The following is a 21881-nucleotide window of genomic DNA, read 5'->3' as shown; positions in this document are numbered from 1 at the left end:
TCGAAGTCATGCCGAAACTTAGGCTGAACCCCAACTTGCCCCAACTCCAAACTACGCAGATATCCACCCCATAACTGGAACACGCCCAGCCAATTGCGAGGGTCAGGTAAACTGCAATTGGCAGGCGAATGTGCCATAGATGCTATGGTAGCCACAACCCAGCAGCTGATACAACATGTGCCCGAGCCAAGAGCAATAACTGTGTAACATTGCGCATACGCCATGCGTGACAACGCCTGCTGCTGCTGCTTTTGGTGTTTCGCAAATTGACACAGGAAAACTAAAATTCTGTTAACTGGCACGCTGTCTGTGGTATGGAATTACACTATATTACACATTGTGCCTTTTTCCGATAAAATTGGAAGAAATTCCCCTTGAAGAAAATGTAACTCTCTTGTATACTTTCTTTTGGGTTTCCAAACTCTTTAAGCGTACGTTTAAATCTTTGACGAGGGCTTTAACAAATGTTTTATTAATTAATAAAATTTAACTTACTATTTTCAATCTCCGATGGTTAACAAACTTCAAGTGGTTTTACAAAAGAACTTTCCATCGTTCTTTCGCTAAAGTTGCACATAAAACACAAGCTCTGCAGCGGCAACTGCCAATTTTGTTGCACAGTGTTATTACTCGTTTTTATACGGCCATAGTGCCAGATAGTTAAGATTATACCATAAGGAGACAGCAACGAAAGGCGAGTGTAACAATATTCTCTGGTGTCACGTGCGGCGCTTAGCAAAATGTTGAACGAGCTTCTGGATTTTGGCTTTTGGACATTGTGAGGCGGAAACAACATTGTGTGCGGCCAGAAGCTTTACGCGTCATTTAACTCTGTTTGGCCATGTATATGCTTATTATTTTTATTTTTTTTTTTTGCCAGAGAGAAGCCATGAGAAGCAGGAAGCTGTGTGTTGACTTTATACTTTTGGCTTTTATGCAACATTCATTATGTGTGCAACATTCATTATGTGTGCAACCGACCCACCCAGAGCTCGCCTCCTTGATATTGGGAAATCACATTTGACTGAGTTTGCTTAAAAGGCTGGGCTATGATTTTAAATGTGTGCAACACATGATTACACTCTGAAACAAGCTCTTTAAGATTTTGTAGGTTTAACAAATGATATATTAAATAGGCCAATTTTAAATGGGGTTTTAGTAGAAAATGGTATTAATGAAATCATAAGTACTAGAGTTTATTTCTCAGGAAAACTGTGTTTATTAAAAAAAAACATTATTCCAGATTATCTCAGATTTCTTTAAAAGAGTCAATTCCTTTCTGTTCCACTTCTCAGTTGAATAAATTATTCAAGAGACATTTCCACAAGAAGTTCGGACAGCCAATCCTTTCGCTTGCAACGTATCACGTTTAATCGTAAACCGAAAAGGCATTAAAAATAATAAAGTATTCAAATGGTAATCAATTGCTGCATAAAACGAGAATGGAAACGGGACTAAACTAAAATCGACAACAAAATAAAGGAGAAAACAAACGCTTTCAATGCCACAACAAAGTACAAAAGTTGTCCTTTTTATGCCACATAAAAGCCAACTTTAAGTGCGAGTGTTAAGGCCAGCATCGACATCTTTCGAAGGGGAAAAGGGCGAAAACCCAAGACGGGCAACCGGCTAAAGGCCAGAGCAACCAACCCTTTGGCTCATTTGACCTTTTCAATCTGAGCACAGTACGCACAATAAACCGAAACACTTCTCCCACAGAATTATATCCAGTGAGCTGATTTTCTGGGGCTTTCTCCAGGGGGTAAGAGGAGACTTATTGGATCCCTCGGCCTGTCAATTAGTGGTGCCAAGCACATAAATTCCAATTGTTTTGACATTAACCGAAACATAATGAATCACACAAAATTAACTTGTCTCGCGCGTGCCACGCTGCGTATGTGCAATGTCAGCCAAGTTGTTTCACCTTTGCCGCTGGCCAAGGTGACAAGAACAAGGCTTTAATAAACGTTCTTAACTAGCTATTTTTTGTCTTATTTTACATGGTGATTTTTACCAGCTCAGAAAGAGAGCTAGAATTGAAAGTAGGTGAAAAAAGAAGCAGCGAAAACTTCGTCTAAACTTTAACCGAAAAATATTTCAAGTGTCAGGAAAAAAGTTCGCGGGCATGGACATTTTCTTTGGTAGAAAATTAAATTAGACTTTTCTGCTCGGCCAAAAAAGATTTGATCTTTGAATGCTTAACTTTTTTTGGCAGTCATAAAACAAAAGCCAAAGAGCCAACATTTTTGTTTGCGTTAGGGATTTAGCCACATTTGGGAACCGTGGAAATATGCGTCGGCGAATGAAAATTGTTTTCCAAAAATTGTGCGCTCCCACGTGCAGAGCCTAATAAAACCAATTTGCCTGGGCCAAAAAAGAAAAGCTAACACAAAAAAATAAATAAGCCTACAAATTCGGCTTTACATATTATATGAAAAATGTTGAATTTCGGCACAAGCAGAAACAATAAATTCAATTAACTTTCTCCTCGTTTTGTTCTGTTCTCTTTTTTTGTGGGGTTGATGTTTCACTCTGATGGGGAAACATCATCATGTCCTTATCCTTTTCATTCTTTTACAACCCCTCATAAAACTGAAAGCTTCCTTAACGCCTTTTTATGAACAGCAAAATATGGCGAGGGGAAATGTAAACAATAAACAACATGAAAGCAAATTAATTTGCTTAATTGTGAGAAAACATTTTCGTGATATTTTTATTATTTTTACCGTTCTTATTTGGACTTAGGCTATTGTTTGTTTCTTAATTGAATTGAATACTTTTTTGTTTGGCCCCAAAAATAGAACTTAATTAGTTTCGTATTTACCGGAATGGAAGTATAATTTTATTGCATATTCAACAAATTAAAAACCAGAGAGTTTCTTGATTGAAATCAGTATAATCTAAACTACAAATATTTATCTTTTAATATTTGTGTATTCAAAACAGATACATGCAATTATAGCAGATAAAGCAAACAAGTTCAGCAAATAAATCTGTCCGTAATATCATATGAATGCATTGTTTAAGTTCAATTATTCAAATTAAAAATATATAAAAATATATTTTAAATATAATTAGAAAAAGCTAGTAATGATTTTTATACCCGTTACTCGTAGAATAAAAGGGTATACTAGATTCGTTAAAAGGTATGTAACAAGGAGAAGTAAGCCTTGTAACTCGTACCGATTTCAAAATTTTATTCGAAAGCTAATTCGAGCAGCGAAAAGTTAACGTACAAATATTTAATGTTTTTTTTTTTTTAATTTAGCTGCTGAGTAATTGGTATCTAATAGTCGGCGAACTCAACTGTTCTCTCTAGTTTTCTAATATTTAAAACACTCTGTGGGTTGCATACCAATTCTGCTAATAATTTAAACAATGATTCAATACGGTCCGTTGAACTGAACTAATCCAGTTATATTAGAAGCAGAAAATAAACAGAGAATTAAAACAAATAAATGTATTAAATTGTTGGTAAACAAATCCCCTAATACAGATTAAGCACATGAATATAGTGTTTGCGCGCTTGCTTGTATTGAACATACAAATATTTTTCCAATCTTTTTAATTTTGAAAACGACTTACAAGCTCACCGACTGACACACAGATTTCTTTTTAATTTTCCGTTTTCAGAAGCCTGTCATCCATATGAGCCCTTCAAGTGTCCCGGGGATGGTAATTGCATTTCCATCCAATATTTATGCGATGGTGCACCCGATTGCTCTGACGGATACGATGAGGATATGCGTCTGTGTACGGCGGGTAAGTCATGTTGCAGGTTGCGAGATATTGCCACTTCAACTGGGATTCTAATTGAATGTTTGCCAGTTTGCCATTAATAATTCGCTTTGTCAGTATGAATTTGGGAATTTTGCCTGCGAAATGAGAATTTTCGAAAAGGAACTCTGCCTAAATTAGCTTAAGAAGGAACATTTCAGGAAATGAGCTACCAAACTTGAAACATTCTGCTGTGCAAAGTCATGGCCAGAAATTGGTTTTTTTTTTCAAGCCAGAAGCGAGACTAGAACTTTTCCTTGGTCGTGTTGCATTCTAACATATTTTGTGGAGCTTGCTTCTTGCTGGCACCTAATCAAATTAGTCCAAGCTGCATCAAAGTTTCCGTACAAAATCTTAAAAACTTTCCCCGCTTGTTCGTTGTCCGTCAACTGAGGTTTTTTGGGCCAACTTTCAAGTGCAAGGGAAATGAGCTGCTTGTCAAAATGCAAACGAAGGTTCTGCCGCAAAAAGGGAAAGTTGTAAAGTGTCCTTTAAAATGAATAATTAAGTAATATTCAGCATAGTTTTTCTTTTGAACCTTATTCATTGCTTGCCAATGGGTGCTGTTGTTCGCAAACCTAAAATAATATTTATACAATCACGACATTGTTAATTGAATGTGATTCACATTCTATATCTTGCCATATCAATTACTCTTGCCATTGCAATCACCGACGTAATTGCCGCAAATTGAAAAGCAATTAAAGCCAAACATTTATTTAATTTTCATAATCGATACAGGATGCTATGAGTATACATGAAAAGTGAATTAAAAAGAACAAAAACAGGGACCATTAATGGCAGTGAAAGTTTTTATAGTTTCCCTAATTATGTCATGGCTGGAAAAATGAAAAAATTCGCGTGATAAATTATAAAATTCGTTACGCAGTCCCAGGCAAACAAAGGCCGCCACAAATTGGGCGGAAAACTTTACTTTACGGCGGAGGAGAGATTTCCCACCCAAACCACCCGCTGTGCCCGCCGAAAATGGGAAATTCGAGACTTGAGGCCAAACAGCAAATTGTTGCTGCTAATTGCTGGCAATTCAGTTGGCTGAAAGTTGAGATACAAGCCAGCATTCCACCTTCCCCACCCACCTACGCCCACCGCCCACTTTCCACGCCCATTTTCCTTCTCTTTATCTTATCCTGCCAGTTCCTGGCACAATGGCATAAATTTTCGCCGTTTTTCCGCCACTGTTCGGCTCGAGGGAGAAAAAACTATTTTCGACAATGAAATCATTTAGGAAGTGTCGGCTGCTTTGGCGCTGGCTTAAGTTATTGCTTCAACCTCGGCGCTCTTTGATAAATTATTCGCCTAGTTTCCCGTTATTATCCCCACTGCCTCCGCTTTTCCGGGGAAACTCCCTTTTGTTTGGCAGCTAGGCAACAGTTGAAAGACAAAAGGTTCCCTCGGGGGCAAGTTTATCGCTGGACCATAGTTCGTTTAATGAGTGGGGTTTTCAGAATTCTTTTAAGGCATATTCTTATATGGACGATTAACTAACTAAACTAAAACATATTGGAATTTATTACCATCATAATAAGGGATTTTTAAGGAGTATAAATCAATAGAAAGAACTCAAGTAAGCATGGGTGATAGTATCCTAAAATGATTTCGCAGTTAAGAATTATGGAAAATTAAAGCCAAGTACCACTTATATGTTTCATATATTTTATCAAAATATATCCTTAAGCTCATGGTTGTAAATTCACTAGCAATTTTCATTCACCCTTTTCATAATATGCTTTTCATATATGCAAATTAAGAAAAATATATTATTTAAGCCACTCATGCTCTCATTCAGAATCATCATTTGCTGGACGAAAAGAGTTAAATTGCAATAAAAATGATTTAAAAAATTTTTGAACTGCATTTGAATACCCTTGGGAAATTAACATATTTTTGCATATTTTTTATCAGCCAAAGGCTGCGGAGAAAGTTTAAAAATGTTGCCCCATGGGTGGGAGGGGGGAACCTCTGAGCCAGAATGGCCACGTAGACTTAATCTAAACTGCTGATATACATAGTCCGGAATATGTAACAAGTTAAAGGCAAACAACAGGCGACAATCCCCGTTCCCAGCTCACAGCTCGCAACTCCCACAGCCACCCATCCCCACCCGGCAATTGAGCTTGGCCCCCAGGAGCAAAGAACACAATACATGGAGCCACCGAAGCTTGTGCAGACGAAAGAAAAATAAGGGATTTTCCACGGGTTTCGATTTTAAAATACCCAATAGGTTCAGGAAAATTAATGAGCCCAGCAAAATTAATATGCCAACTTTTTAAACCAATAGTTTAACTGATGGGTTCAATCAAACTACTAATTATTTGTATTACTATTATTTCTGATGAATTAAAATGAAATACAGTCAAGCTGTAATTTTAAACCTAAAAATGTTCTCAGACATCATTTAAGTTTTGTACAATAAATAATAATACTATAATATATTATTAATGAAATGAAAAGAAATGGGAAAGCTATCACATAAATAAACCTAAAATATAACCAGGAGGTTCATAATACATTTTAATCATACAATTAATACATTTTAAACATTAAAAAACTAATAAATTACTCGACTTATGATAAACATACAAATATTTAAAGAAACGCAGTAAAAAACTAGGAATTAAGTAATTAAGATTAGTTTAAAAAAGGAGTTAGAGGCGCAGAGAAAGGAAAAACACTGGCAAAGGCTTTTTTTTATTCAGATACCGCATGTGAGGCTAATTGTGCACATTAATCTTGATGACAGTAAAACAAAAAGGCCGCAGTCACCCCATAACTAAGGGGTATGAAAAGTGCAGGAATGGGAGGGGCAAAATGGGTTGCAAACGTCGCCATTTGCATAACAAATACAGTCAGTAACTGTACCAACACACACACTAGCACACACACACACACAGATCGAGAAGGAGACCCATGTAGATACATACGTGTCCTTGCAGCCATTAAAAATGCCAGCATATGTGAGTGAGCGGGTTAAGGGAGTTGGCGGGGAACGGGCACCAGTGGGTTAACAAGTGCAGTCAGTGGGCTAAAAAAAGCGACGCCAAGCGCCGTAAAGTCTGCCCTTTGTGCATGACTGAATTGAGAGACTGGGTGAATGACTACCTGACGGACTGACTGACTGACCCATAAATGTTTGCCGGAGCCAAAGAAAATACAAGTAAACACAAACAGCAATGTGAATAAATGGGTAGAAACTTATTCAACAGGAGCATGAAAACGAACTGAAAAATATATGCTCCTTTGTGCTGAGCAAGTGCCTCGAAGTGAAAGAATTCCCGCAAGTGGCTTTAGTCGGCAAATGCAAAATAAAAGCTTCAATTCTTCCAAAACTAAACAAAGAATTATTTGAATTCAATTTAAAGAAAATTCAATGGAAATGCAATCCAATTTAAGCCCTTTTTGTAATGTGTTTTTGACTACAACACGAAAGTTTTCAGCAAAAAATCTCAAAATATAAAATCGCACACAACTTTAAAATCAATATTCTCTTTAAATTAATATTTTAAACAAGTCTTTCCCTTCATTTACATGTAGACATTTCTTTTTTTCCATTTAAACTTCACGAAATAAAGTAGGGCAACAAAATCTGAATCAGAACAAAAAGTTGATAACGTTTTTACAGAGTTGCTCGTAAATGTGAGTTTTTATTGTTTCCTAAATATTTAAAAAGCATTGTCCGAACATGGCAAATCTCGCAGGACACTCCACCCTTTGCAGTGAGTCCCTGGAATATTTAATTCCTGGGAAAGGACTCATTTCATATGCACGCGTGCGTTTAAAGTTGAGCGGAAAAGGGCAGCAAGTTCGCTATTAATATTAATGCCTAGGAAATTGTCAGGCGGTGAAAAAATTAATTAATATCTTAACAATGTGACGGGGCAAATTCAATTTTAATGACTTGTAAGTAGAAATGTTGGCCTCATTTATTAATCAGCATTGGTGTGTATTGAGGCCCAACTGTTTGTCGGCTTAATGAACAAAATCAATTTAAATGAGAATACATTATGAATGCAAATGCATTAAGCTGATAGTAATCAGAGCATTCCGTAGTTTATTAATTACATTATGCGGGTAATACCAGCACCCCCTCCCCGCTCGCGAAAACTTTATTTAATTGCAACCGATAAAAATGACGTTTTTGTTTGCTTTCTTAATTGCAGCCAAGCGTCCGCCGGTCGAGGAGACCGCATCCTTCCTCCAGAGCCTGATCGCCTCCCACGGACCCAATTACCTGGAAAAACTTTTCGGCAGCAAGGCACGTGATGCCCTTTCACCTCTCGGCGGAGTCGAGAAGGTCGCCATCGCCCTGAGTGAGTCGCAAACGATTGAGGACTTTGGCGCTGCCCTTCATCTAATGAGGTGAGTACCGGAGCTCCTAACTATTCACTTTCACTGCAGCTCAACACTAGCCGGAGTGCACTGAGAGAAAGGGGTGCATTAGAGGTCCATTAGATTAACTAACAAAAACATTATATTCAAGAACTAAGCGCTCTTTAGCTTAATATTACATGGAGCAATAGAAATTTAAAGTATGTAGGATGAATGAAAATTAACTGAATGATTAAACTGCTTAAAAGTAAAGAATATAGTTATAGGAAATATTCTAGAATTTTTTATTTTCATTGAATCTTTCTCTGAATTTATTAAGGAAACAAGACTGACGAACATGGAGTTTGAGCGCCTTAAATTTAAAGGTTTTCCCCCTTGAAGGTTATAACATTACAATCGTGCTTGTTTCAACATTTTCTGAGTAAAAACATACTTCTAAAATTGTTTTTTTTCCAATGTCATGCCTTCCGTAGAAAATGTCTGTGCTCGAGTTGGTTGCTTTGCCGCCACAAAACCTCAAAGCGAAATTATTTCCCCTTTTTTGTCAGCTGCTTTTCGAGCACGAAACATAATTTTGGCCAGGTCCTAAGCTCATCCGAGTTGCATAAATAGTGAAAGCTGTTTAAGGAACTTTGGCACTGCCAAGGGCTATTTTTGCTTTGTGGGTGAATCCTTTTATTCGACAGAAACTATGTTACACAGTGGAAGTCCAGAGGCCAGCCTTTGTCCTTGTCCTTGTGCCATGAATTATCCTTTGCATCTGGTTGTCTGCTGGCATTCGAGTCCCTTTTTCTCTGTTTATCTATTTTTGTGGCTGCTGGAATAATAAAATTGTTCAGCTTCAAGCCAAGAACACACAACGTGCACAATAAGTGTCATGAAATTTTAAAATATGCATGTCATTTATATTCCTGCTTTTATGGTTTTATTTTATAAAGAGCTGCTTTATGGCTTCAGTGTTTTTCATAATATTTGCTTGACTTGGCCTAAACAAACAAAATATTTGTCTTGGCCTAATGAATTAAAATATGAAGTGGGGAAGAGCAGAAAGGAATTTTTGGGACATCAGTGTTTATAGTGATTTTATCAGAGGAAAAAATGGGAATGAACATCTTTCGATTGAACGTTCTTAGAATATAAATAGAATTTTAAATATGAATGTTTTTTAAAAAATAAGGAACGAGGAAAGTTTTTAATTTAAATGCAAAATCCTTTTCGCTTTAAATTCAGCTAAGGAATTAAATTAGTTAGGGAAATCCTTGATAAATCCCGTCGATTACGCTTTGTTAGGCCCAAACGTGTGTTTCCAGCTGCTTAAATTACATTACTCTGTATATTGCCGGCATTCTGCTGCGAGCCTCATGCTACAATTTCCAAGACAAACAAATAAAAAATTTAATTAACAAAAATAACAACAAGCAAGCGAGGGAAATGCCCGAATGCAAACACGGCGAGCGGAAAAGTGTGGGTGAGACACAAAACATGAAAGAAAAATTTTCATTAAATTAGTACAACAAAAACTAACCACAAAAGTGGTAACCACAAGGTGAGCTGGAGTGGCAATAATAATAATCATAAAACAGTGGGCCATGCAGACACACAGGATCTCGACCAGCGGCGCAGACAAAAGGACACGAAAATAGTCCTCTTCACGCACATGTTGATAAATTAGCAAGACACAAAAGCCCGGGAAATATGGGGACTGGATGAAATATAAGCGGGCTTCGTTTGTCTGGCCTCGCTGGAAATTTACACAATTTCATCAAGGCAATTAATCGCCCAAGTGTCATAATGTCACTCCACCAAGCTCAAGTCTCTATCCGAGAATTGGGAAACGGAGGGTCGGGATGGAGCTGAATGGATGTACTCGAACCACAAGACACGCACAAATGTTATTAATGTGTATTTTGCACTCTTGAGTGCACTGAAAGAAATTTTCAGGAGGAAGTTCCTTAAAAAAGTAACTAACTTGTTGATATGGTCTGTTAAAGTTAGCAGTGTATTGAATCTAAGGTATACGATTACTAGTACTTAGACACCAAAATAGGTGTACAAGTGTACCTTTTGAGGATTGTACCTATGAATTAACTTTAATTATCTATAGTTAGCTTATGGGGATGGTACCTATATTTATCTAGTTTCAGTGTATCCCACTCACTTTACTAATTATGCTGATGATAATGAAGTTTATCTAGCAGCCGCAACAAGCAGCGAAATATGTGGGTATAGAAAAGAGCTAGCTTGGATGGGGAGCTTGGGGTCAAAGGACACCCCAGGACACCGACCACCGGCACAATAACAAAGCCAACCATATAGCTGGCAGCAACAGCCGCACGTTACCTGCAGGGATTAATTAAGCAAAGCGTATAATTTGAGACCCACCGCAGCAAAGCTAAAAACTTGGCACAGTGTGTGTGTGTCCACGTGGTGTGTGCCTGTGGGCGAGTGGGGCATTTGCTCATTATTTCAGTTCACTGTGGCCCAAATGCCATGAAAATGGGGTTCTAGGGTATTTAAGTAGTTTCCAATTTATTCAGATTTTTTATTTGGAATTTTATTAAGTGTTTATACATGAGTTGTTTAAACTATGACACCAAATATGTAATATTTAGTAAAAATATTTCAGTTTAAGCTTTTATAAAATCCTATAATCTAATTTTTATAAATATATTAAGATAGGTTTATAATTTTTATACTTTAAATACTCAATTTATGCATAGTTGTTAACCACTGTAAGCCCAAAAAAAAAAAACTATTGCGAGCTAAAAACCATTTAGAGACTGCAGATGTCTGCTCCCAGTTTCGCACAACTTTTCCCGTTTGCCGTGGAAACTTTATTTAAGTTTTGCCATTTATCACAAGTAAGCTGAAAATTATACCGACTAATTCCGTTGCATCCTGTTTCTTTTTTTCCAGATCGGACCTGGAACACTTGCGCTCGGTTTTCATGGCGGTGGAGAACGGGGATCTGGGCATGCTGAAGTCGCTGGGTATCAAGGACTCGGAGCTGGGCGATGTGAAGTTCTTCTTGGAGAAGCTGGTCAACACCGGCTTCCTCGACTGAGTAGCGCCAGATCCGGCTTCTGGATTTTATTACGCACACGCACAGCCCATCAATCCTAATTTCTATTCGTATTTGGGCGCGCCCTACGATAATTACAATTATTAAATGCGAATAACACCGGAACACACGTACCTACACTCATCGTCCCCAACAAAACGTACCCATGATTGCCCCTCCATTTCAGCCAAAAGATATTTTCTCAAACTCTATTTTTGAGTATGATTTTGCTTTCCAAGACCCTTCTTATACGAGTTGTTATGTTTAATTTATTTTCATTTTCCAAAACACTTTTATATAAAAACAAAAATCAAGCAACCAAAAACTAAAAAAAAATTGCAAAAGACCACGAAAAAGCTACAAAAAAAGTGAAGGCGCGAAGAGGAAATAAACATACGCAAATAAATAAACAATTTCGATCACAAATCGGCTTCTATCTACCGAAAAGCAAATCTCATGCTTTCTCCCAACTTTCTGCGCTCCTTCTTAAACTTTCTTTATGCGTTGCGTTTCTATCGCGAACTATGTTTATTTTGAGAAAATCTATGCGCAAACTTCAGAGCATTGCAGAAAAAACTTCATTAAGAACTAGAAAAATAAAATGTGGAAGCAGGATCGTTTGGCAAACCAAAACAAAAAAGAAAAAAAAAACCAATATAATTAAAGAAGAAATTTTATCAATGTTTATATATCGAACTTTTTCCGAAGCATATGTATGTATACAGATACTAAACATTTTTATCGATGTATATGTAAAGTGTTTCAAGGCTTCTTAGATCCGTCACTAATGGTATTCACAACAAAAGTCCCTACGAACAATGTATGCAAAACCGTAACCGAGGCTATCAGTAAAGAACCTTCCAACCATTTTCTAACACTTACGAGTATCTTCTTTCGATAAACGTCTATTAATTATAAACTATTAAATATGGAATACTTCTTTAGTTCTAGTCGGTAAAAAGTAAAAAGTAGCGAAAGCCCTGCAGCTATTGTTGTTTCCAGTAGAGAAAAATCTTTGATGTTTCGTATCAAATTAACAAAATAAAGTAAAGCAAACCAAAACGTTGTTATAGAAACTTAAATCTCAATGTCGAGCTACTGTGCAGCAGTGAAATTACTGGTTTTGAGTTGCATAATTCACGGAACGTTTTGAGTGTCTAAATAAATATCGATGAGAGTTCTCACGCTACGTACTCAAACCAAGTAATTAAAAAGCCTAAGCCTAATTTAAAAATAATACACACAACTTTACTCAATTCTCAGCATATAATATATATATTTCCTAGAAGAAAAAAAAAGAAAAGCAGCTGTAACCAATGTGCGATTCTCCGTTTTCAGGACCAGTTTCGATTTGCCAATGAACTATAAAACTGACCCAAACCATTTGGAATATCTTCTAAGCAAAACCCGAAACTGGCTCTCAAAATACAAAAACACTTTACCACCTAGTCTAAGAATTCTCGAATTCAAACATTCTTTAAATGGAGCACGGAATTGTTGACCAGATAGTGTGGCAAGTAACTAAAATGAATAGGAATCGGAGGAGAAATTATGAAACCCAATGTTAAAGGAAGATTCTTTAGATTAAACCGAAAATTAATGGAGTTATAAGTACCTTGAATTAGCTGATAGGTCGTACAACAACTACAGCAAAAGTAAACTACAATTATTTATTGAAATAAAAGAAAAGAGAAAACAAAGAAAAACATTTTAATTACCTATATAGTCGTCTATTCAAAGTATCTTTACGAATAAATATTATTCGACGAAACTTAAACAAGTCAAGAGTAATATTAAAAGAATGATAATGAAAAGAAACTGATCCATTGAACTATATATATATATATATATATGATTAAAAGAGGATGTGAGGATATGCCCCATGTAAATAAAGAATACAAACTACGAATTCCATAATCGATGCAAATGAAATGGAAACACAAAAAATAAAACCAACAAAGTGATAATTTGTTTTTTGCGTTCCATCAAAACACCTTCGCCTGTAAGTTTTAAATAATTTAAATATCTACAAAAGAAAAGAAAACCTAAAATCCAAAAAAAAAATAAACGTTTTTTCTCTGTGAATATTTTTTAAAAATTTAATATACAATTGCTATATACAAAACAGACATTTCCTAATTATAAGCCACAGAACTTATATCGCATACATATCAGCAGAGATCTTGCTAAAGAAGAAACAAACTGCAAAAGTTAGAGTTACACAAAAATCTATTAACACAAAATATATGCAACATATCAATTAAAAACATATCAAATATGAAGACGAAAACGAAAGTTGAAATTGAATAACGTTAAGAATATTATATATAAATATATTTATGGCTAAACACACCAAAGACAATTTTACACTTGATATTCGATTTTTGCTTTCTCTTTACTTTGAGTTTATCTTTTATTTCCAATTCATTTAAACAAATTGTTACTTGTTTCAGTGTTTTAATGCCAAAACTGACCCATTGAACTTTTAAAACGCTGAAACAATTCAACAATAAGAAATCTACGAAAAACAATCTTTAATCAAAGAAACAAGCTTAATATAACATAATTTAAAGTTATTTAGGTTACAAATTTAATTTAAAATGTTGTATTTATTTGCTAGTCAGCTTAGAAACAAACAAAACCACCTAAAGTCACAAGAAATAGTTGAAATATATTTGAATGAAACGAGTAAACGAAACATATCAGTTACTGAAAAATTGTAGCAAGCAAAATACTCCAGCAACAAGAGAGAAAGTACTCTTCAAAAATCAAACAAAAAAATGCTATATAAAAACTATATGCAATACCGAAACACAATTAAAGTTTGAATTAAATACAGTAAAGTAAATCGAGTTTAACGAGAACAAAAAAACACACTACAACAAAATGGAGTCTATGTGTAAATGCATTATAATTAGAATTGCAAAAAAACCATACAAACAGAGGCGAAACGAAATTTAAATAAAATTTTTAACATTCCAATGATGCTATTTCTTTGGTGTGCTGTTTTAAACAACAAACAACCGAGTTTTCATTGCTGCAAAGGGGGTTAAATATTTAAAGCTATTTACATGCTTATCTTCTTATTGATTAATAGTTGAAAATAATTATCAAGTACCAATTCTCGTTTCATGATTCCTATCGCCGAATTTATTAATGACTTTATCACAGTTTTTTTAGGAGTGGGAAAACCTACGAACATTTTCCTCTCTCACCTCAAATTTAATGTAAGACTATCGCTATAATGCATTAATTAATTGAAGGAATTTCAGGCAGTTGACAGTCGTAAGCTATCGCAGTCCAAGTTATACACAGGTGATAAGATATATCCGCTCTCTCACTTGCACTCGCGCAGCCATTAGGAACTCCCCTAATTACTTTCGCTGAGAAAGAGTGAGAGCGGAGATAGCACGCGCTCTCTGTGCAAATAAAAGCGTATGTTTTTATACCTAGTATTCTTAGAGATCTTAAGGGTATAACAGACTATATTCGTACAATTATGTTCATAGATAGGTAATACTTAATAGGTATTACTTCGTCAAGCATTTCATGTTTAAAGTATCTGAACTTTTGCCATATGTATCTTTTATAATTGCGAAGAATGCTACCTATAAAATTAGAGGGTATCAGCTGTTCTACAGGCTCCATCTAAGATTTTTCACTTGTTATACTACTTGATATTCTAATCAGTCTGTAGATTTGTTTTGTTGTTTTTGATAGCCTTCGTAGTATTTGCTCTTGATTAGCTGAGAACACAGAACGACGGCGGTCGGCTCACCTTAGTCGTGTTTAAATTGGAAACGCATGCGGTTGTCGGTGCTCTCGGTTCTTGATCCTCCTCCATAATCGGTGGCTCCGGATGCCATAAAGTCCCCACGACTACCATTCCTCTCAACTGCACTTACTGCAACCTGTGCGCCTTCACCAAATATAAGATTTCCAAACCAAACGAATACCCAGTGAATAATCTAAGCTGCCGAAGAGTATGCAATAGTGTTTAGTGCCTAGTGAGTGATTTAGTGAGCCAGTTTAATAGGAATACCTAATAATGCACGATCCCAGCGACTACGACTCGGTTTACAGCGAGGAGGACTTTCTGGACACCGTGCGAGGAGCTGAAACTCCTCCGCTGATGGACTACGAAGAATTTCGGGTGAAGACAATGGGTGAGTCTGCTTTGCATTTTGGCCATGGCCAAATTCTTTCTCGCTTATCTTGTATTTGCTGTAGGCTTATGAACCTTTTTTTTGATATGAGACTCATGATAAAATGCCAGCCACTGCGGAAAATTCGTTTGCATATAGAAAAGAGAAATAATCGGTGGAAATTTTACTAGATTACAGTTTGGTTATATCTTTATCTTTCTTTTGTAATAACCGGCGTTTCTGCAAGCACAGAACTCAGTTTTTGGAATAATTAAATTTATTATTATTTACCCATCCAAAAAATGTTTTATTATTACAGGTAAATATTTAAAAAAATATTTTTTCTGATGATTATGTTATGTGTTTAATTATAATCCTATTGAACTTCTTCAGCAATTTGATTTTCACATTTCATAATATTTCTAAGTAAATAAAATAATAAAAGAGATATTTTAGCAATTTAAAGAGCACTAAGTTAGTTTATTGGGATCAATAATCTGTTCCGCCGCTCCTACTTCTTGCCAGCCTGGGCCTTCTTTGCGTTCGGCTTGGGCACCAGTTTAAGGCGGATCATTTCCTCGAGGAGCGTGGAGCCCAGGTGGCATGGATTGGCGGTCATGCGGACTCCCGCTTTCTCCAAGGCGGCCACCTTGTCCTTGGCCGCTCCCTTGCCACCGGAAATGATGGCGCCGGCGTGGCCCATTCGACGACCCGGTGGAGCAGTCTGTCCAGCAATGAAGCCCACCACTGGCTTGGCCTCGCAGCCAGTGTTCTTCTCCTTGAGAAAATCGGCAGCATCTTCCTCGGCGGATCCGCCAATCTCTCCGATCATGACAATGCCCTTGATCTCCTTGTCGGACAGAAATACTTTGAGGGCGTCTATGAAGCTGGTTCCGTTAAAGGGATCTCCGCCGAGGCCAACGCAAAGAGCCTGACCCAATCCCACGTTGGTGGTCTGATGGACGGACTCGTAGGTCAAGGTTCCCGAGCGCGAGACTATGCCCACCACGCCTCGCTTGTGGATATCTCCCGGCATTATTCCGATTTTGCACTGATCCGGCGAGATGATTCCCGGGCAGTTGGGTCCCAGCAGGCGGGACTTCTCCTGGCAGTTCAGCATCTGCGATATCCTCACCATATCCGACTGGGGAATACCCTCGGTAATGGCCACAATCAAGCCTATTTCACTCTCGATGGCTGCACAAATACCCTCGGCGGCGGATGGAGGTGGGATAAAGATCACCGTGGCATCTGGCTTCGCCTTCTCCACAGCTTCTGCAACCGATTTGAATACGGGCTTGCCCAGATGCTCCGTACCGCCCTTCTTGGGATTCACACCGCCAACTATGTTGGTTCCGTACTTTATGGACTCCTCCGAGTGGAAGGTGGCCTGTTTGCCGGTGAATCCCTGGACTAGAAGCTTTGTTGACTTATTGATCTTCAGGTTGCACACCGTCTTGCCGTAGTCCGCCTTGCCACGCCTCAAAACTTGGGGCGTCATCGCCCGCAGGAGCATCTTGCTTCCTCGATTTAGGGACATTTTATGGGAATTAGGTCTTGGATTGCTGGTGGATTTGTTTTGGGCCGAAAAATTAAACTTTTGGGGCCTGATTTGGAATGGAGTTTTTACCGAAACTGTTGACCGAATGTCAGGTTTCAACAGTCAAATTATTAGGGAGGCTTGGAACAAGGCCTGCTGTGTTCTTAACGGCTTTGGATAAAAGTTGGAAATCCTTTTCTGGTAATTTACGCACATGCATACTTAAATTTTTTGTATTATTATTTATTAAGTGAAGAATCCGTACATCCGTACATAATATTGTGTCTTAACATCACAGGGTGGAGAAATATTCTTAAGAAGTACCAAACACTATATTAAAATATGTGAAGTAGGATTTTTTTTTTACAACATTGAGGTCCCATAACTCCTAAACCGTGCTTTGTAATTTCATATTATTCTATTTAAAGAGTTACTATCTGTTAAACTGCATTTTCATTCTTTTCTTGCCAGTTTTTTAATAATTATTTGATAGTAACTAGTTAAAGTTATAATGAAAACAAATTATCTGTCCCACTGTGCTTGCGCTCAGCCCTTCAATAAATTCCGATTCGATTTTAATTGAAATCCAATAGAAACTCCTCTTTTATCTCGCTCTGACTCTCTGAGCGCGCGAAACAGCTGAACTGAAACGCGCGCTTTGGCTAGTTGGGCTGCAACCCGTTCCAATAAGATCATCGTTCAAAGAGAGCGAAAAAGAATAGGTACGTTACGATCGCGTTTCAGATCGCTTTCTGACTTCGAAGCGTAAAGACTTGAAAACGCGTCGGATAAAGAAGATGAAGTTACTCGTTTTTTTCTGCGCGCCGTCGTTGTGAGCCGAAAAGAAGAAGTAACAAAAGAAGCAGCGCAGGAAAATCAAAATTGGCTGCAAGTGCGTGTTTTGAAAGTTTAATAACCAAGAAAAGTTAGTAAATTGAAAAAGGCACTTAAAGTGGTTACCTAAAATGAAAAGATAATGGGAAAGAGCGAAAAAAAAGCTGACGCAAGTTCAAGGTGTAGAATTTGTGCGCGTGTGTGAGTGTGCCACAAGTTGTTTGAGCAAAAGTGGAGAAATAATATAAAGTCCGAAGGAATTTCAACAGCAAGTGCATGAAATCGAATTTTGTGTGCCAAACTTAAGGTTTTGCCTTGTGTTTTATCGAGTTATTAGAGGTTTTAACTCTTTTTTTCCAACAAACACACACATACACACATTCTTGATTCTTTGACTCACAAATTACCCACGATAGCAACAACAAAAGTGTTGTCTGTTCCATTAGCCACACGTTTCATTTCTGGTTTTCGCTTTTAATGCCGCCTGTTCCGGACGTTTCCAGCGTTCCTCGTCAACCGGTGTTTGCTTTTTGATGAGCGTGAGAGCGGAGAAAGATAAAAAGAGAGAGAGACTGAGAAATTGATAAAGAAAATGGAAAAAAGTAAATAAAACAATCAAATTGGTAAACAACGCTGCTTGTTAAAATTACAAATGCCAGGCAAACACAAAAACTCATTAAAAGCAGAGAAAACCCTAACGGTAGTTTCTTGACTCCCGCTCACTTCTTCTCTCTCTCGCTCTTTCTCTTTGCCGTTGCGCATGCGCAAAACATATTTGTTTCTTGGTGGGAAAGTCAACACGAAGTCTAATAAGAAAACAAACATCACAGGTGTCACCTTTAATTTTCGACATTCTGCAATTGTGATTTTGGGTCTTTGTAGAATTCTTGGCACACCTTCGATTTCTGGAAATTAACGCGAAATATTACGAAACGAAGCGGTAAACAAAACCAAATGGTGCGAAAGTGGTAAAAAAAAACCGAAATGCGGCTATATCAGTTGTCATTCCACGAAGCATTCATATCAATCAAACCGAAATAAATAACCCAAATTGTGTCCATGTGATTCAACGATTTTGTGATTCGATACGATACGATACGACCTTGAAAATAGCATAGGTTTTTCTGTTGGTGATTTTAAATTTTATCGAAACGAAACCAATTCGCTACTGGGATTAAGCGAACTAAAGGATTATACGACTATGGAACCCGGAATTTTAATTGGTAAGATTGTAGATCTTTATATTGGTTTTTATAAAGGAAATAATTACTGAGTTCAAGGCAAAAGATAAAGTGGTAAAAATACATAAAATACAAATGAGAAGTAATTTTATAAGATAAGTAATATTTCCTATTTGGAAGATCTATTGCATCGAATAATATATAAAGCAATTTATACACATAGATACAAATTTTACAAGTGTTCTCGTAAGTTTATTTGTAAATATTCTAAAAATTTTTTTGCTCGGTTAGTTATGTTTGTAGCTCAAAAAAGTAGTTTAAAAAGTATTCTGTATGCATTTATTCCCACACATGTTCGGAGATAATTACAGAAAACTCCACAGATGATCCAACTGCACCCCCTTCTCAAAAGTTAACCCCATTGGGGGAAGAGCAATTATTTCGAGGGCTCAGAACTCGTGCCCCCATTTCACATATCACAAATAATTTCCATGCTTTCTTCGCTCGCAGAAGCGACTTAAAAAACGGAGACAAACAGACGACCACATGTTGCTGGTAGTCACAGAAACATATGCAATCACTGAAAGAAATTGTTTTCATCTTAAAAAAATAAAATAAATTATAATTAAAAAGTAAGTTAAGTAAAGAAGATGAAAAATACGTTTAGAATGGATTAATTAGCTAGTCAGAACATTAAAGTCTTCACATTGTATCTCAAGAACACAGCGACTTAAATCTAAAATCCTAATATAAATCGAATCGGACTGAGCTATTTTTTCTCCCAGTGTGCTGGAACAACAAAGTGATGGCACACACCCCATTCAGAACCACAGATACATCGCTTTAACTCATTTGGTTAAGCATTTAATGATCGGGCGAATGCAGAAGTCGGCCGAGTTCTGAGGGGACAGCTGGAAAGTGCGAGTGGGGAGCAGAGGGTGTGGCCTGGTCTGTAGACGGCGGTTGCCAACGCTCCACCGCCGAATGCTCTGCGTAACGCGCGCTCAGCTAATGAGCAGCCAACCGCCGGGGAGAGGGGTGTGGAAAATCGGGGGAGCGGGCTGCGAACGGGTGTAATTGAGACTCGGTTTAGATACCGAACCGCACCAATTTGTGCGAGAAATCTAATGTGTGTGGGTTTCCATGATACCCGGCGGCGAAAATACCGAGGGTATATTGTATTTCTTATAAATATTAATAATATGATTTTAAAAATTTGTGGAATTACAAAAAGTTTAACGCAAATAAACGAGCATTCCATTTGTATAAATAAATTGTAACTGTTTTCAACAATCTCTTGTTGATTGTTGACTCCAAACAAGGGTTTCAAATGAAATTGCAAAGTATTCTATTTCGTTTTTAGATTGAAAGTAAAATATTCAACAGTTTTCGAATACCAATTTCGGGCTTGGATGACATTAGGCGTATCCATGAGTGTCGCTGGTTTGTCTGCGGCTTAAAACCGGCAAAGCCGCCAGTTCGGATCGAAATCCACTCGACCAGCTGGGCTTGGAATGCGACAAAATGCGCATTTGCATTTGGCCACATGTGTCGGTTTTATTTGATTTGTTTTTATGTTTTTTTTGTATTTTGTATTTGAGCTTAGTGGGATCTGGAGCACACATCACCAACACCAGTGCAGCAGGTCTTTCCAAGTAACACGGACACGGAGTCAAAAATGCGCACGCCCGTAAAAAATTACTCCAACTACAGCTCGCAATTTGTTATTCCTGCTATTTTGCTCTTTTTTTTTTTGGCTAATGGGTTTCCATTTGTTTATTGCTTGATTGGATTTTGTAGCTGAGTTGCGGGGAAAAAAGGCGTTTATCTGGTAGGTGGCATCTGTGGGGGAGTTTTGGGGGTTTCAAAGGGGAACGAACAAGTTGTTTTGCAATTTTCAAGGCTAATTCAACAAACTTGCCATAATATCTTACCTTTTATTGAAGATTTGTCGTTTTATACACTTACAAGCTACTTAATTTCTGAACAATAATTATAAATAATTATTATAATTAGAACAATTAGTCTCGATTAAAACTCCACTCAAGTAATTGAAATTCCTCAAATAGAAACTTCCTATCTGAAATGGATCTCGCTGTTCTCTTGCGCGAAAGAGCGCCAATAATTTCCCATTCAATTATTATTTAGGCAATCAATCTATACGCCCCACAAAATAGCAGCCACGCCCCACTGCGATCTTGGATTGCAGGCAACTGCCCACCCGCTGAAAACTGAAAATCGAATAATAAATTCAATTCATAACTCAAACTGTCTTATCATTGATCGATGTTGCGTGTGCCAGTGAGGCGGAATCGGGGAAACAATCGCTGATGTACATATAGCTGGATATATATTTTATGAAAAGAGAAAGGGCGCCAAGTGGGATAGGTACATATACATATATATGTATATATATCCAGCATATAGTACGCGTGTGCATGCATTGATATGTCAAAATGGTAAACGATCAGTTGCAGTCGATGATTTTTAACGCCTCAACGGGTTTAAGCCGCGTGTAAAAAAGTTGGTAATAGCTGGCGAATGAAGGGGAGGATACCCAACTTTTGGTCAAGTAAGTTGGCCAGCATTTCACTCGCAATCAATCCCTGCCTTTTCTTCGTTTTTGTTTCTGCATTGATTTGCTTTTCGATTTTTACCTTATTGGTTGGGAAAACTTTCTAATTAGCCACCGTCCGTTCGTCTGAACCCGATATTGTTATTGTTAATGCCAGCCAACTAGGGTAAGCAATGGCAAAATATTGATTAAAGCCGGTCGACAGTTTGTGCCATGTTTATTTTTAGTTGCGTATACGTACATACCCACATTGTTTGTCTACAGCGACGACTTGTCGTTTTTCGAGGTGCTTGTCTAGTGTTTAACAGTCTGCCTCGAGTGCACCTGAGCAGACGGTGCGTTTCGCAACTGTAAGGCGCTGGCAGTGGCGAATCTTATGCTTGCCGCATAATCGAAACTTATCACTGGATATGACTGCCAG

General features: G+C 37.4%; 3 protein-coding genes across 15 annotated transcripts in view; 2 read left to right on the top strand and 1 right to left on the bottom strand.

Annotated features, from left to right (window-relative positions):
* The window catches only part of LOC6619070 (IDLSRF-like peptide), a 35418-nt gene extending 21213 nt beyond the window's left edge, over positions 1 to 14205 (top strand). The window contains exons 2-4 of the mRNA XM_002043274.2: positions 3634 to 3762; positions 7956 to 8154; positions 11041 to 14205. Coding sequence (XP_002043310.1) covers positions 3634 to 3762; positions 7956 to 8154; positions 11041 to 11188 — 476 coding nt within the window. The 3' untranslated portion in view covers positions 11189 to 14205. The remainder of the gene's footprint in view (positions 1 to 3633; positions 3763 to 7955; positions 8155 to 11040) is intronic.
* Positions 14206 to 14982: 777 nt separating this feature from the next.
* Positions 14983 to 21881, top strand: part of LOC6619064 (dystrophin) — a 134762-nt gene continuing 127863 nt past the window's right edge. For 7 of the 13 annotated variants that reach the window (XM_032720624.1, XM_032720614.1, XM_032720616.1 and 4 more), the window contains exon 1: positions 14983 to 15351. In XM_032720624.1, coding sequence (XP_032576515.1) covers positions 15234 to 15351 — 118 coding nt within the window. In that variant the 5' untranslated portion in view covers positions 14983 to 15233. Of the gene's footprint in view, positions 15352 to 17631; positions 17796 to 18569; positions 18928 to 21881 lie in introns of those variants that run through there. The other 6 variants (XM_032720621.1, XM_032720620.1, XM_032720615.1 and 3 more) reach the window with 4 other exon arrangements.
* Positions 15781 to 16998, bottom strand: LOC6619069 (succinate--CoA ligase [ADP/GDP-forming] subunit alpha, mitochondrial). Its single transcript, XM_002043273.2, has one exon. The coding sequence runs from the start codon at positions 16868 to 16870 to the stop codon at positions 15842 to 15844; it is 1029 nt and encodes a 342-aa protein (XP_002043309.1). The 5' UTR covers positions 16871 to 16998; the 3' UTR covers positions 15781 to 15841.

Source organism: Drosophila sechellia, chromosome 3R (assembly GCF_004382195.2).
Source record: "Drosophila sechellia strain sech25 chromosome 3R, ASM438219v1, whole genome shotgun sequence".
In the NCBI taxonomy this organism is placed as follows: Eukaryota; Metazoa; Arthropoda; class Insecta; order Diptera; family Drosophilidae; genus Drosophila; species Drosophila sechellia.
This window is presented reverse-complemented; position numbering and strand designations above follow the sequence as displayed.